At 36.1% G+C, this 17,350-nt stretch overlaps 1 protein-coding gene across 2 annotated transcripts in view; it reads left to right on the top strand.

Moving 5' to 3' along the window:
* ADAMTS3 (ADAM metallopeptidase with thrombospondin type 1 motif 3) overlaps positions 1-17,350 on the top strand; it is a 289,741-nt gene that overhangs the window by 136,876 nt on the left and 135,515 nt on the right. For both annotated transcript variants that reach the window (XM_033857125.2, XM_073805322.1), the window contains exon 4: positions 4,399-4,555. In XM_033857125.2, the coding sequence (XP_033713016.1) occupies positions 4,399-4,555 (157 nt within the window). The remainder of the gene's footprint in view (positions 1-4,398; positions 4,556-17,350) is intronic.

The raw sequence follows: 17,350 nt of genomic DNA, 5'->3' as shown, positions 1-17,350 counted from the left end.
ATTGCCACTTTTGCCACCTGAACTTTGATTTTAGCCCCGTGCTTGCTTTTTTCCTAGTTCTTTCTTCCTTCTGGAACTTAATCATCAGATAAATCTTTAAACACCACTTTGTTTTGGTCCATCTGATCAACCTTAGTTGTTGTTCTCCATTCTACAAATTAAAATTCAGACACGAGATGACACAAGGCCTCCGTAACCTTGTTTCCCAGAACTGCCCTGCACAGACTCTGCTCTGAATGAACGGGTTACCCACTGTCCTCAAGCACGTCTTGGGCTTTCGCACTTCACAACCTTTGCTCAAGCTTGAGCTGTCTCACGTCTAATGCCTCCTCTCACATCGCCAGTACGGCAATCCTTCCACCTTTTGAAGACCACCATAAGTCTCTAAAAATTCTTCATCCCCTCCCTTTTACCATTCATTTATGTCACTTTTCATCAGAAAATGTATTGAAGACGTATTTTGTGCAGCCATTGTGCTGGTGCTGAAGGAGACAAAGGTGAATTAAGAGGTACAGGTCTGCCCCAGGAGCTGACACTGCCACAGGGGAGACAGAGAATCGTAAAGTTAACATTTAGGTAAAACAACCTGGCATTTGTGTTAAGGGCCGTGAGTCAGAATGAACGGCTAAGATGGATCCTCATTTAGATAGGGGTACTTAATCTACATGGGGGTGAGGAAGTCCGAAAATCATTTCTAAGGAAGCAACATTTAAGCTGAGGCCTGGTGAATAAAAATTAGCCAGCTAAGGGAAGTGTGGAATGGTAGGAGAGGAGCCTTCTAAGTAGAACCAACAGCATTTCAAAAGCCTGAGGCTATAAAGAGCTTGGGAATATCAAAAGAAAAACAACACTGAACAAAGGCCCCAAAGGCTGGGGCACAGTCAGTATGGGAGAGTGGTAGTGCTTGGGGTTCATAGGCAGGGCTGGATGATGCAGGCCTTGAAAGCCATGGTGAGGAGTGTGGTTTTAGGTGCAGTGAGAAGCAGCTGAAGTGTTTCCAGCAAAGGAGTGACATGATCTTACTTGAGGTTGAGACTGCCATCTGCTCATCAAAAAACGTTTGTCTTTTCTCCCTGGGCACACAGCCAGATTCCATTTCCTGACACTCTTTGCAGTTGGCTGTGAGCCAGCCATGTGACTGTATACTACCTGTGGAAGTAAGTGGTAGTGGTGAGTACCAGGGCCAGCTCATAAAAATCTCCCATGGGTGCTTCCTCCTGCTGTTTCCCTTTCTGACTGGGCAGCTTGTATTGAAATGGCTGAGCCACCATCAGCCTCGAGCCCTGCATGGCTGTGTGGAGCAAAGCCCCCTCCCAGCTGACCTAGAACTGTTCTGAGCTTTTATGTGAGCAAGAAAGGAGCACCTGATGTTTTGAGCCATTACATATTCAGTCTATTTGTCACCACATTCTAGTTTGCCTAAAATAATACGATAATTTGAAAAAGCAATTTTGGCTGCTATGCTATGTGAAAATGTGAGACAGTGTGAACAACAGCAGTGGCCAAAGTGAAATTCCCATGGGCCCTAGGGAGATTTCAGTTGAAATAGATTTTAGATAATTTCAGATGGAGAATCAACAGCTCCTATTGACAGTTTGCTTGTGCAGCAGGCCTGTGGGAAAACAATCTCACTTGATTTGACTTTCAACTGCCATCTCACTTACTTTCTAGACTTTTCATAACATACCTCATTGAATACCTTTAGGCATATATTTTATTTATTTGACTAGATTGCCCTCAACTGGAGGGTAAATGAACCATGTCTTTGAGAATTTTTAATTTTACTATGGTATCTAGTACAATGCTTTAGATAAGGTTTTCTTTTTTTCATTAAACTTTGCTTAAATTGATGAATAAAAGGGTAGGCTCTCAGAGTTCCTGTCCATAGAATTATTGGTGGTCATATGACCCAGCTTTTGCCTTTCCATTGATATTGCCCCAACCTGGTTTAGATGTTCAATTGCCTTCTAACGGGGAGGGTTAGCTGTGTTAAATTTTACCTGTGATCTAGTGGAGAAGTAACATCATGGGGCCTGAGATTTGAGTGTTTGCAATGGAAGGTATGTAGAAATGATTTTTAATGGCATGTGGGTTAATCCTTACTGCTTTTCCCCATGACTTTCAAGTGTCCCCAGTAACCATTGCCCATTGTTCAGAGGTTGCTGGCTGCTTCAGTGACCCTGTTTCCACCCAGGGTTAGGCACTCATCTGGGAGAATCATTATGATCTATGGAAAGTCTCACAATAGGAGGCAATTTCTGTAATCCAAATAAGCAATGGTGAGGTCTGTAACTAAGGATGTGGCAGTGGAAATAGAAAGATGGGAAAAGAATGTAAGAGACTTTAGAGAACACGGTGACTGAATGGGTCTGGGGCAAAGAAAAGACTGCAATGAAGATGAATACTGATAAACTTCAATCTGTAAACTTAGGTATGCATCAGCAGATCTGCGTTTCCATGACAAAGCCAGTTAACGCTGCCTCCCACCAACAGATGGTGCTAGTAATGAGGCTGGACATTTCAGCCTTAGGCGTGGTACAGTTAACTTGTTATATGTTTACTGTATTTGTGCCTAGTTTGAATCTGTTTTATGAACATCATTAACCCATCCATGCCTGAGCAAGGCAAAAAAGTGATGTTGAAATTACTGGTAAAATGAGATTTAAGAATATGACACTAATGCTAAAGAGATTTAAATGACAATTAAAAAGCATGAGAAAGATGTTGGAAGTTGTATTGTAGAGGAGATGAATCCATTGACAGGAGAAACAACTCTGAAGGGTAAAGATCTAATCAGGCCACTTGTGAAAACACTACTTTTCCCCTACAAGAGTAGGGGAAAAGTAATTGATCAGATGAGAAAATAACTCCAAATATTGGAGTTGTGTCTGGAAGATCAGCATTACTACTGAATGCCCACTAGCTCAATGTTCTTTGTAATGAAGGTTAGAAGTTTGTTCAAGAGGGTAAAAGCTAAACACTGTGAAAGAGCTGTAGTGCTCTTTCCTTGTAAGACAAGGTGTAAATTCAAAGGCTGTTTGTATGAGCACATCTAGGTGGATGTAGAAATGGCATTTGGAGACACCATAACTTCTAAGAATTCTCTATGAGGCTTACACAGGCAAATGAGGGGATAGAGCGTATCTAGTGGGAGAAAACAGAATTGGAAGGGGGTGACAGACTTGACTACAACAGAAAAGCCATAGTCATAGGCATATTTGCTGAAAACGAATGCTATTCGGCAAGGTTTACCTACCTTTCATGTCTGTGCTGCTTGACATGGAGGGGTGGAGCCATTAGACCAACGGGTAGAAGGGGTGGGAACCATTCCCCCCAGCCTTGCCTATGGTCCATATGAGCCAGTGACCTCATATTTGAAAATATAGAATAAGGGCCTCAGAAGAAAAATATGACTTAGATCTGATAAATATTTTCAAAATAATTACAAATGCTACACTACCACATTATTTCTTCAACTTTGTTTTCAAATAAATGTACTGCTGTTCAAATTAATACTACATATTAGTGTATGACCTTTACAGTAGGAATATGAACTATAACTATTTGAGTGTAATGTGGACTCGATACTTAAGGAAGAATAAATTTCAGACAAAACCATCATTTCTCTTCAGCTATAGTATTGAATAGTATAGTCCTGATGTTTTGTAAATAAACCAAAGATGAAACCGTGTCAGAAAGAAACACTAGAGAGGTGGAAGGAAGTAACTGAATGTAAGATAACCTTTTCATGCAAAAGGATGAAACTTGAGAAGGAAAAATTATGTAAAATCATGAAATTAGATTAATATGGGACAAATGAGCTAGTTCTTCAAATTAATAAATATTAGAAATGCGGGGTTTCCAATGAAACTTAGGCTAACTAAGGACCGAAATAACTTGATGTAGTGAGTGCCCCGTGGAACTCATTCCTCTTATACCATAGTGATATGGCAGGAAGATGTAAATGAGTTACAGAAGATGTAAATACTTGACATGCATGGACAGAAGCTCCACAATGGGTTATTATGGGAAATCAGAGATGCTTCTGGAATTTATGTGCCCATAAGATTGTTTTAGAGATAAGATACTGAGTAGAATATATAAATGTACTTCTTTTAGTCTGATAAAATGTATAGATTGTATGATTTCCTTATTCTTATCCTATATAAAGCTCTTATTCTACCTTGTATGAATTTTTTATTCCTACCATAGATGAATTTCTGTCTTATATGAATAACTGATATTAATCATAGCTTAACCATTTTACATTTATAACCAAAAGTAGAAAGAAAACCCATTAGTTTTCAAAAATTATATTCTTGCCATTTAAAAACCTACTTGTGAGCTAAAGACAATAGATATTTCCTTTAACGTTAATACATTTTATGTTTTCTCTAGGCTGGAATGATAAAAGGTGATAATGATGAATATTTCATTGAACCCTTGGAAAGAGGTAAGCAGATGGAGGAAGAAAAGGGAAGGATTCATGTTGTCTACAAGAGATCAGCAGTAGAACGGGCTCCCATAGATATGTCCCAAGACTTCCACTACAGAGGTAGGCATCTTTGATAATAATTAACTGTGATTCTAACATATATTGAAAACAACTCTCCCATCAATTAAGAGAATGTGACTGTCATGTGCTCTTATATAAAATGTGAAGGTAGCGAAATAAGTTTATGTTTATAAATCATGAAATATGGCTTGCCTGTTTTTAAATGTGTAAGAGGAATATATGTTACAGGTATTATTTTATTTCAGGGCATTATTGTATCCCCCAATTTGTTATTTATGACTTCTTTTAAATTTTCACATTAAAATGATCTTTTCTCTAGCTTGTGTTAAAATTTGAAAATATTTGTGTCTTCCAGAAGTATCTAAATTATGCATTATTAATATTACTTTAAAACTTTTGAAATGAGATATATTGACATGGCAAAGAATTATATTTTGTTTTAAGTCCAGCTGATAGATACATTTGAAAATAAGAATGCTATCTGACTTTGTCTATTTGGCAAAACTTTTTACAATATGGAAGAGACAATGAGTTGAATGATTCTGTCGAATTTTATTTTAAGGTAGGCTGAACCACCAAAGTCAAGTGAATTATGGCACATGAAGGTTTTCTATTTTGGTTTTAATGAGATCTGAAAGTAACTTTGTATTAAAGAGATGTTTTTATAAGTTGGGTATAGAAGTTTTCTTTATGGAGAAGAAAGGAACTATGGGAATCCATGTTTTTTTTAACCAGATCTCAAAAAGTCTGTACAGTTGACCCTTGACCAACTTTGGAGTTGGAGTGTCAGTCCTCCTTGCGCTGGAAAGTCCGTGTATTATTTATAGTCTGCCCGCCGTATATGCGGGTCCTCAGCATCAGAGTTTCCACCTCTACAGAGTCAACCAATGCTGGCTTCAACTAACTGAGAATCAGCGGATCATGTAGTACTGTAGTATTTACTTTAGGAAAAAAACACGTATAAGTGGACCAAGGCAGTTCAAACCCCTGTTGTTCAAGGGTCAACTGTATTTTCTTTTGCCAGGCCAACTTTCTGAATGGAAGGCAATGGAAATTTCCCCTAGGGAAATGTCAGGGATACAGATAATCTTCTTAATTTAGCAGTTATCTGTCTTCTAGATTAATGATGTCTTTTGAGAGTTGTTACCTGGTTATTAGTCTGATTTAAGGGAAGCCACCAGCTTCCCTTAATATGTTGTATTAATTGGAATGGTACAATTTAAAGTACATTTAAAATTACCATGGTCTGACAGTGTTTTGAGAAATTTCTGGTTTGAAACAACAGGTGTGTATTAATAGATGCAGTACTGTGAAATGTGTGCCTATCCCAGAGGGTCACTGTGGTGTAATGGAAAGAGGATACACTTTGCAGTTAGATAGACATGTGTGAGCAATAGCTCTACAATATCAACTTATTCGGTTAGTAGTTAACGTTTTTAAGCCTCCGTTTATCTGTGAATAGAAAACAAAAATATATCGTGCAAAAAATAAATAAATAAAAATATATTGCACAATTGTAATAAGTATTAGAACTAATATATGCAGATTGCTGAATGTAGCCCTCAGCAATAATAGTTGCCTAATCAATGTTACCTGTTGTTATTAATTATTGATATTAATTATCTTCTGCAAAAGATTTACATGTTGAGTTTTGTTAAAGTTGAATAGTTAGACATTGCTTGTCCTCGTGTTGTGAATACATTACCTTTAATTCTCATTTATAAGTATTTTCATATTTTAAAAACGTTATTCTAAATCAGAAGACTGGGTATGTCAAAAGATAGTAGGATACAGTACTTTTTCTGTAGTCTTGGTTGTTATATATTAACAATATCTAATATCTCTTGAGGCAACGGTCAAACATATTTTAGAAAACCATAGACCACATGTATGGAATGGTCTTAGAGGACTGGAAACCAGATTAGTGTCTATGACTCTCATCCTGTTTGCTCCGTCTGTCACACTACAGTTTCACCAAACTGTACCCTATTGCTCCATTTCAGTCCCTGAAGATAACCGTATCTATAAATATCAGCCCTTGGTACTTTCCAATAGTCTGATATTTACAGAGGAGGAGAGATTAATTTTTTTCTTGAAATCAGAAAATTGCAAGAAATATTATGTTTAAGACCTATTGCATTTTTAGATGCTAGATTAGGAGAAATAAGTTAGGAGTCAAGGTATGTATGTTTAAAAGAATTGGATGTAATTAAGATATTTTGGGACATTATTTTAGGAAATTATTAAAAATATAAATTCCAGTAGATCAGTATCAATATACTCCGATTATATGAGGAAATTTTAAGAATGCAGACTCTGAAGACTGAGTTTTTCAGTTGCAAATAGAAGATTACCTTATGGTAGAGGTAGGTCACAACCTAGAGTAATATATATTGGAAAGGTTTTCAACAGTCACGGGTCAAAGCAAAAGGGGTTCCTTTGTTAACTCTCAGTTATCTTAAAAGTGGAACCAAAATAAAATCATTCAGTTCTCTTAGAATATTCTGTGATAAACCTTAGTATGAGCTTAACAATTTTTATTTTCTTATTTATACAGTTCTGATTGAACTGAGTTGCTGGTGATATCAATTTACCTCCTTTTGAGAGTCTTAAAATGTAACTATATATTTTAAAAGTGTAAATATCCTCCTACATTAAATAGAGATTCAAATTTAGAACTTGAAGTACCATACTATAAAGTTTAAATTCTTTTTTTAACTTCTTGGTTATAGAACTGAGAGCCAAGCTTTTTCATGGCCTAAATACTTTCCAAGTGAAAATTAAGGATATATTTTTACAATGTTTTCCATCATTCTAAAATGTAAAATTAAACAGATTCCAGGATTAGAAAGGTATATTGATTTATAAATGACAACTATAGTACCATATAAAATAGTGCTTTTCTGGATCAGTATAGGATGTTATTTTAGGAGACATGAGGTCTCTCTTCAATGAGTTAGAAGAGGAATAAAATACGTAAGACTTTGTTAGAAAGAGATGTATTTGAGGGCCATGGGCTTCATAAATTTCTCTAACAGAAAGTCAAGAGGAGTTTTAATCATAAGCAAGGCACTTCTATCAGTAGGGTCCCTGTAAGTAAATACTCTGCTGTTGTAATATCTTATGGAAAAACCCAAATGAACTTTTTGGCCAACCCAATGTTTTGCTAGTTGTCACACTGATTGCCTGGCCACATTTCTTGCTTTGTCATTTTATCAACTCAGAACTGCCATGCATTTGAGGTCTGTAATTTGTTGCAAGTGTTCTAAATTAAAACAAATTATTACCTGAACTAGGTGAGTAGTAGTGAGAAGGAGAGAAGGAGCCAAACTGGGTTGAGATTGAAGTAAAACTGATTGGGTTATTCGATAGAGTAGATGGGGGAAGAGAGAGAGAGAGATCAAGGATGACTCAGAATCCTAATCTGGAAGACTAGAGAATTCTCTTTCCAGAATTCAGGTGTTTCAAATGAGAAGTAGAAATAGGCTTGATGAAGGATGACAAGTGGCTATACTTTTGGATATATTACGTTCAAGGATCCATTGGGATAGTAAGTGAACTAAAAAAACTCATAGTGTATTTTCATAACCATGTCCCAGAGTCATTGCATGAGTGTCTTTATATACCTGTTGTAGTAGGAATGGGTAGAGGTTATCTTGGGAGTCAGGTGGCAGATATTGGCTCATGGATGCTTAGAATGTCTCTGCTTGCCTTCAACTCTCATTCCAAAATCTGTATCAGTGAGAATCAGAAAATGAACACTGCACAGGTTTGGGAGCCCATGAAAGATGTTTGCTACCTATCACTATAGGAGAGAAGACATTATGTCCTTAAAAAAACAACAAAATAAAAATAAGGCAAAAATTATGCTTCTACCATACTCAAGAGCCCTAAGTTATTCCACTTGACTAAATGCAAACCTGTATTTTGATTCCTTATCTTTAAGAATATTTATCTAATTTTCCAGTAAAATTCAAAGCTTTGAATCTGTTGAGACAATATATTATATGGTACAATTCAACAACAACAAAAACAAAATCTCTCAACCAATCCCAAATATGGCACAGATTTTCTTTCCTTGACCCTTAAGGAATTTATATTGTTTTTCAAATGAGGAAAAATATGAATAGTGTTTTAAAATATATTGAACTTGTAAAATCATAAATAGGGCACTCTGCTGTAGAATTACTCTTTTAAGAATAACACCTAAAGCAATTTTACATTTGGCAATATAAATAATCTCTTCCAGTGCAGAACTGGCAGGTATTCACAACACATAGCGCAGCCAGGTTCTGGCAAAGAATACCATCCTTTTCATTTACAACAAATATAAACTTGGCATGCTTATGATAAAGAAATTTGTCTACTTCATCTCAGGGGAGAGTTGAATTTACTTCTTTTTCTGATTTCTGCTTTGGGAGTATGGAGATCACATTCATTCTTGGCATCTTTAGTTTGTACCAAATTATTTTATATTTTACTGATTTGAAATTTTATTTGGTAACGACATGGCTAATAAACTATCAAAGGGTCATAAAGTTCACCTCCACTGTTTAAATCAGTCATCGGTCTAAACTCAGATAAAAAACAAATGTACTTCTGATCATCTCTTAAGAATGTCTCCATTGTCATCAATAAGTTTGCTTTAGGCAGTCTATTTTCTGGGGGTGGGAGGGGGACTGTACTTGTATGACATCATTCAGCTTTTCATATTTTTTTCTTAATCCCTGGGCCCTTAGGCTTCTCCCCTCAAATTACAAACTATTCATTCACCAGAAGCTTTGTGTTAAAGTAATTTTTGTAATTACTTCCTACCAGTGGGAAACAAGGAATAGTAAGCCTTTATCTCCTGGCTTCCTTTCAGGATTTTCATTTTCCTGCATGAACCCAAGTGCTTGTGTTGCTGGTGTGGTTGTCATGGCGCTGTGAAGGAGTGTCTTTGTCCCAGGTGGGAAACATACACAAGTCAGAAATGATTTGGGAGTTGCTCCTGGTTGCCAGGGAATGAAACTATGAAACAAGAACTAGAATAATGGGAAGACTATTCCTTATTTTAGTGACGCTAGGAACTTCCTAGGCACAGAGCCCTTCCTTGATCTGTAGGCACATGAGTAGGTGCTATAGTCCTTTGTATTTGGAAGTTCTCATGACTTATACCCTAATCAAAGAGAAACATTGGTGGACATTGTAACCCACCAAAAGAAGAAAAAAAATCAAACATGAAAAATTAATTTTAGCAGATGTTTTCTTATTAAATGAAGCAAGACACATAATACTACTAAATCATTAAGGTCTGTCAATAGCAAACATTCTTTTAGGTAGATGTTAAATGATAAATTTTTCACAGAAGCACAGATTAGTTTATAATATAATCTAAATTTCAGCTATTTGTCAAGGCTACTCCCATTGGATTCATGCGGAAATACTAATCGTATTTATGGAATTCCTTTTCAGGTTGGTTTTGTATGTTTTATCATCTAGGTATTTATAATAATTATTGACAAAAGAAGGCAGTTGAATTATTATATAAAGTAATCAGGAAGCAGAGTGAAGATTAAAGGAGGTTTCAGATGGGAAACATGAAAGATAATATTCCCCTTACTAACATGTCTTCCTGGGCCTATTCTATTTCTTCATGAATAGGTACAATGAAAGGAGCATTTATACAGACCAGGATTAAAGTGTTACAAAATGTAACTCCGTATTTTTTCTAATAAGGTATTGAATATGGAAATACACAAATGGTATTGAGAATTCAGAGTTGCTGGATTACTATTTAGTTATTGATGTGGCATTAATGGAGAAAGAGAATTGTAAGGTTTCAGATATAGTGTCTGTGTGATTGGAGTGAAATTGAAAGCAGTTAATTTATCTTAGGGTATGAAGCTAATTCAGGTAACTTAGACCAAATGTTGATTTTTTAATTAAATGATTGCCTCTCAGAAGTAACTATATCAATTATTGAGTTATGAAAGAGCAGTTCATACCAAGAAAAACCTTTGTTAGTATTTAAAATGCATTTACTCTTTCTGAATATAAAATATATCCTATTATCAAAATATGCTTTTTTTGTTGTTGGCTGTGTTGGATTGTTGCACGCGGGCTTTCTCTAGTTGTGGCGAGCAGGGGCTACTCTTCCTTGTGGTACACGGGTTTCTCATTGCAGTGGCTTATCTTGTTGTGGAGCACGGGCTCTAGGCGCGTGGGCTTCAGTAGTTGTAGCACGTGGGCTCAGTAGTTGTGGCTCACGGGCTCCAGAGCGCAGGCTTGGTAGTTTTGGTGCACGGGCTTAGTTGCTCCGCGGCTTGTGGGACCTTCCCAGACCAGGGCTTGAACCCGCGTTCCCTGAACTGGCAGGCGGATTCTTAACCACTGAGCCACCAGGGAAGCCCTCAAAATATACTTTTAATGTTTGGTTTCATTCATTTCAACTGCATTTGCTTATGAGGGATAGACCCTATTTTTAGTAAAATATTAAGTATGTTTTGACTCTGCACATGCCAAGTATTCCTGTTTAAACCCATTTTAAAGCCTGTGCTTATTTTCTTTACATGTACAATTTATAAACTTTCACGTTAGTAAATGGGTAGGAAGCATTTGTGTAAGGATTATTTGTGTAAGAATATTTCTGGAGGTTAAGTAATCTTTTGCTTCATCATTGTCATTGTTTTCTTTTTCCTGCTAAATCATGAGTCATTAACTTCAAATATAAGATTTATTTATATAGATCAATGCTATTTGCTTCCGATCATCTTCATTTGGTATTCTGCAAACAATTTTTGTTTATGTGTGCAGGGGCCCTTGCATCTCTGCAGAGTATTCAGGTGTGTTATTCTCAATCCTCTCTTTCTTTATAGGATCTTTTTATCCCTGTCTCGATGTGGGGAATCTTTCAGGTAGATGACGTAGAGAAATGGGACAATGGGAAAAAATAAGTGTAGCACAGAAATAATATTTTTATTTGAAAATTGTTTGAGATTAGATTATGGGGACTATGAATTAAAATGTGAGGGCTACACTCAGACCAAAATAAATGCTCCTTTAATGCATGGTTCTGCAAGGGGAGCTGAATACTTGGTTTTGTTCTTTCTAGACACCAGAAATTTTATTCCAGTTTTCAGCTGTGATTCATCTGGTCTGAATATGTAAATTTAAAAATCCTTAATGGAAGTTCTTGAACTTGGGACTTTGTGTATGATGGAAAGATTTATTTTAGGAATGATTGGAGCCATTTCCCTAAGTTTAATATATTATATATATATATATACTATAAGGTTTACTGCAGATATGTAGTTATATACAGCATATTCTTAGATCACTTTACAGTACCTTACTAAATATCTGGAAAAAAATCTTGGACAAGAGGCATTGATTCAAATTGTTTTTCCATTTTTTTGTTTTCTGCTCATCATTCACAACTATTTTAACCACTTATATGCCGTTCCACATTAACTTGTTCTTTGATTCTGTGCTGAGATCTTTGTTCATTATTTCAGAGCTCTGATTAGTAATACCAAGCATCCTAAGATTTTGTGTATATTCTTGTCCAAAGGACAGTTTTTTTAGGCAATACCTGAGTATAAGCCAAAGCTCAAGGCTTATTTCTCTTGAGTGTGCTTTATAGATTTCTGTATGCTCTTTAAATGTTAAGAATAAAGTCTGTGTGATACTAAAACGTTTTGCGTTCTAAATTCAGTCCTCTGTTTCAGCACATTGGCAGGTTTTGTTTTCACATTTTCCATTTTATCAGGACTTACCCCACGTACTAAGGGGATAAGAGCAATGTCTAAGCCCCTTTTGGTGAGACAAATGAGTGAAAAAGCAGGTTCTTTTTATGTCCTGTGCTCCGTACGAATAAAATGTCACTGAACAGCCTTTTAGTAACAAGAAATTAAAATATTACAACAGCTTTTAAGTTTCTACATTCCCAGTTTTGGATGACATTTGTAGATAAAGTCAGTATAGCAATTTGATGCAAATAAACGTTGTCCTTCCTCATTCTCTAATGCTTGGGTTTGGCTTTCAAGTCTAGTGGGAAGTCCTAAGGAAATCACTGCTAGGTGTGGTAGATGCACCTCCCTATTTATGTTTAAAAGAGATACAATTAATTTAATCAGGTTAGATATGTTGTTTTTGTCTTTTCAACATCCTTCTCTCATCTGTGATGAGCCAACATTTGAAAAGTCAGCAGAAGCATATGTAGTTGTTATAGGGTTGCTATCATCTGAGTTCCACTGGGCATTTTAAAGACACTACCGCTCACTAGTTCTCTTCCTCTTAAATTTATGGAAGACATATTCTAACATCTTGTTATCTCAGACTTCTACAAATTATTAATGAACATTTATGGTATACATTAAGATTATTTTTATAGAGTTGAGATCTATAAGCTTTGATGTTGGACAAAATCACTATTACATTAACCACCCAGATTTTTATCCTTAAGTAAAATCCCAACCTTTTTGGACTTTTCATCTTTCCTAGTTATATGGCCCCAGTTATAATGAGACTCAGACTTCAACTCACAGTATCCACAAGCATGTCACTCGTCTCTGTTTCTTCCTTTTGTGACCTTATGACAACTTTGATAAAGCAACTCAAATAATCTGAATTATTCAGGTTTTGTATCCTGAATACAAATTAAGGAAATGGGAAGCCAAGAATTTACTTTCACTAGTAGGAATTATGAAACTGGACCTTCCTTTTATTAATAGAAATGGTGACTTTGTAGCACATATTAATTCTTTACAAATATTCACAGAGGGGAACAAATACAAAAACAGAAGAAAAAAAAAGCCCAGATATCCTAAATGTGAAACGCATCACATTTTGATTTAGTACAGAAGTTTTATATGTTAGCCAGTTTGCGGGCTTCTTTGGCTGGCTGAGTGGGCCTCACTGGGGTGATAGTCCTTGTCGTCCTGGCTGCTGCTAGCTCCACTGGCGTTCACTGCTGGCCCTTCTCAGCTTGACTCCAGTCTGCTCTCATGGGTGCAGCAGACCACCCTGAGTTCTGGCTAGGGCTCCTATTTCCCCAGCCCACGTGATCTGCCTGCAGCTTCTGTTGTGGGACCTCACTGATGCTGGTTCAGCAACCCTCTTAGACAGCCTCCCCAGGAAGGTCAGATACTGCTGTTCTTACGGCACCTGAACCAAGGGGACTCATGGCTTCCTTGGCTGCAACTGGATTGATGTGCTAGCAAATGCAGTGTTCTCCTTCCAGAGTCCCCAGAATAGAGCAGGAAGACAGGCTTTGGCCCTTGGAGGTCCTCAGAGATCTGTATGTTTTAGCACCGTGTCCCTTCTCTTGAGACTTTGCCTCGAAGGAGAACTGGGAAGAAATCCGGATATCTGTCTCCTCATCCCAAAAGCAGTCCAAGATCAAAAGGGCCAAGGCTGCCTTTTTCTTCCTCTAATTAAACGCTTTTTCCTCACTACTCCAGCCTCATGATGAAGACTGACAATGGTCAGGACTTTTTCTCATAGGAGGAAAACACAAATAAAGAACAAACAAATAAAAAACCTCTGTATTCTGGCCTCCAGGCCTCGCATTGATATGTTACATGACAACTATGAGGATCTAGAAAATCCTTTCCCTTTTAGCCTACAGATCTCTGTTATTTTGAAAAATCTTATTTGAACTCCAGAAGTTGAATATTGAGTCTCTTTATATTCTTGATGCAACAATCCTAGTGTCCAACAGCCTCTTTCCTTTCCCTTCCCAACCTCCCACCTAGAGTTTGGGGATAATTAGCAAGTCATTTATGCACAAAGGCTGAGAAGATAATTATATTTTCCAAATATCATCCCCATTTCACAAATCAACCTATTTCTGGGATTCACATTGTTGTAGTTCCATATTGTTGTAGTTGCAGAAACCATATATATCAAGGGGTTGTTGAAAGGGCTCTTGTTAGAATCGTATCCCCTCTTATTGTATACATGTAATTTGGGGTGAAGAATGATAAGATGTCAAGTGCAAAATAGCAAAAAAACAGGGTTAAAATGGAATTAATGTCAGAAAAAATAAATTTTATCTTTATAACTTAAGTATACCTTACCTCATGATTTGTAATCTAAAACAAATCAACAGATACGGTTTTGACATCCCGAGTCACTAGAAGAACCTGAGAATTTTCAGTTTTCCAATGTCTATATATCTAAATTTGGAGTTTTAATCCTACTTGACTGTTATTTTCTTTTTCCAGTTAATATCTGCAAATATGGAATTTTATCCCAGATTTTACAGGACTTTACTTGTGATTAAAAGAAGAAATCAAATTTCTTCTCTTTGTGAATATAGAATCCTGATATTTTATTTATGATATGATTAAAACAAGAAGTGATTTTTATGCAAATCAGAGAATAGTAGTATTAATACAGGCCTCAGGAGCCCATTTACTTACTTTTGCAGATTTTTCTAACTTTTTGTCCAGAGATAGAGTAATGGTATTGAAAGTGATAGAGGTACCATGTCCAATCCTCCTTCAGTACAAATAGGGAGGTCATCTGTTTTAGTCTTCTTCAATTCTTGGCAATAACAAAGGAAAAATTAATAAGAACAGTTATGAAGGCAGTCCCTTACCTTAGGTCCCCAGCTCCAGTAACTAAAGCTTAAAAAGAACAACTTAAATGCGCTAGACATTAGAAAAACTAATGGGAATGGGAAACTAGGTGCTCAGTGTTTAATCTATTGAGAATACCCCTTATATTTCTAGGTATGGAGACAAAATATAAGTGATTATTTCAGAAAACATATTTTGATTGATATAAGGACATATTGCATTAGGATAGGATCACACACATTCTCTGTTCCACCCCCTTTGCATACATACTCTAACCCCACCTTAATGGCCATTCCTGTGAAAGGTATTTCAAAGCCAAAGGAATACAGTCCAACTGTGTTAAATTTCTTAGAGTAAAGTTAGCCAAGGATATCCTGTAAAAACAGACTCAAGAATTTGAATATGATCTCTTGAGCCAGTTTTAAAATTAGATCTTCAAACTGGGTCTTTAGAACACTAAAGAAATCCAAAAATCTAAGCAGTGACTTTTTTTGTTGTTGTTACAAGACTATCTAACATGTATCTTTTAAACAATCTTTACTATTTCCTATCTCACAGAGAAGGAAAAAAAGCTCACATTTTTCAGCTAGTTCATAAGAAAACTAAAATATTTATCAGAGATGGAATGTGTCTACAGCTTATGCCTTCACAAAGTATGAAGACATAATGTGTAATTATCAATGATGAGTTTTAGGCAAACATCTAGTGTATTATTGATATAAATATATTATTTTTATTTGTTTATTGGGTACTTAACATATGCTCTCCCATAGAGTATAGTGTACTTCCATAAAGATTGATAAAGAAACATAACAACTAAATTAAACCATTACACAATTAGCCTTATAATGACTGATCTAGAAAGCATATTATGAGACTTTAGAAATATCATTGAAGGCTGGAGTGTTTGAGGGACTTCAGGTAGATAGTGAAGGATGCCTGGATGCAACGACTGGGAAGAAAGGAAGACATTCCTAAGGAAGCAAGACAAAAATTCAGGTAGAGACATAGTGGTGATACTATGATGATGATATTATTATTAATAACTATTAATAACTAAAAGTAGAAAAGGCACAAATATAAACCATGTTACCTCAAGGGATTTTTGTTTGTTTTTTACATAATGACTAATTTAAGCTGATTGAGTCAATGTCTTAGCTGCTATTGATGTGGTAAAATTTTTTTTTCTTTTTGAATTTTATTTATTTATTTTATACAGTAGGTTCTTATTAGTTATCTATTTTATACATATTAGTGTATACATGTCAGTGCCAATCTCCCAGTTCATCCCATCCGCCCTCCACCACCCCGCTTTCCCCCCTTGGTAGATTTCTTTCTTTTCTTTAGTATAGTTTTAGCCCAGAGGCTTACCATTGAGTACCTTTGTGACCTATATCAAGTTACTTAACCTATCAGAGATTCTGTTTCCTCATCCGTCAACAAAGCAGAGAAAATAATAGTACTTCCTTCAAAGGGTTGTCTTTGGATTTATCTGTAAAGCACTTGATTTTAGTTCCTGGCATGTACTAAACACTCAATGAAAGTTACCTCTTACTACTCTTTTATCATAACTACACTTTCCCTTTGTGGTACTTTTATAATCTTATAAGAACCACCAGCTATCTTTCTTTGAACGTGTGGTTTGTTATATGCTTTCATCACAGCATCACTTTTGTTTTTCTCCCTTTGGTGTCATGCAGATTCTCACTCTTGTGTTTTACTTTCAGCTTCTAGGAAATTGCTCTCCTGTAGAGTTTTCTGGATTATGGAAATGTTCTACCGCAGTGCTATCCAATATCCAGTAACCACTAGGCATATGTAGCAATTGAGATGTGACTAGTGCAACTAAAGAACTGAATTTTTTGTTTTACTTAATTTTAAATTAATTTAAATGTAAAGAGCCAAGCCAAGGATTTGCACCATGGTATATATCTTCTTGATGGTTTTCAAAATTCTTTCATGTGCCTTATTTCATTTGATTCTCCCAAGAATTATGTGACATAGAATAGGTGGGATTACCCCAAATTTTCTTGTTTGCTCAACATTGCTTATTCAAGGTCTAGCACAAGGACCAGCACAGAGCAGATCTTCAATAAATATTGATTGAATGAATAAGTGATTGATTCTGATACTCAGAAATGTTAAGTACCTTGCCCAAGGAAAATTATTAAAAATGTTTTTCCACACTCTTATTTTGATGAAAAAGTGCAGGTTTTCCAGGTACTTTTTAAACTGAACAAAACGAGCTTTCAACTGACATTTGTCAGGA

Source organism: Tursiops truncatus, chromosome 5 (genome assembly GCF_011762595.2).
Source record: "Tursiops truncatus isolate mTurTru1 chromosome 5, mTurTru1.mat.Y, whole genome shotgun sequence".
NCBI lineage: Eukaryota > Metazoa > Chordata > Mammalia > Artiodactyla > Delphinidae > Tursiops > Tursiops truncatus.
Note: the sequence above shows the minus strand (reverse complement) of the source record. Positions and strands in the feature narration are given on the sequence as shown.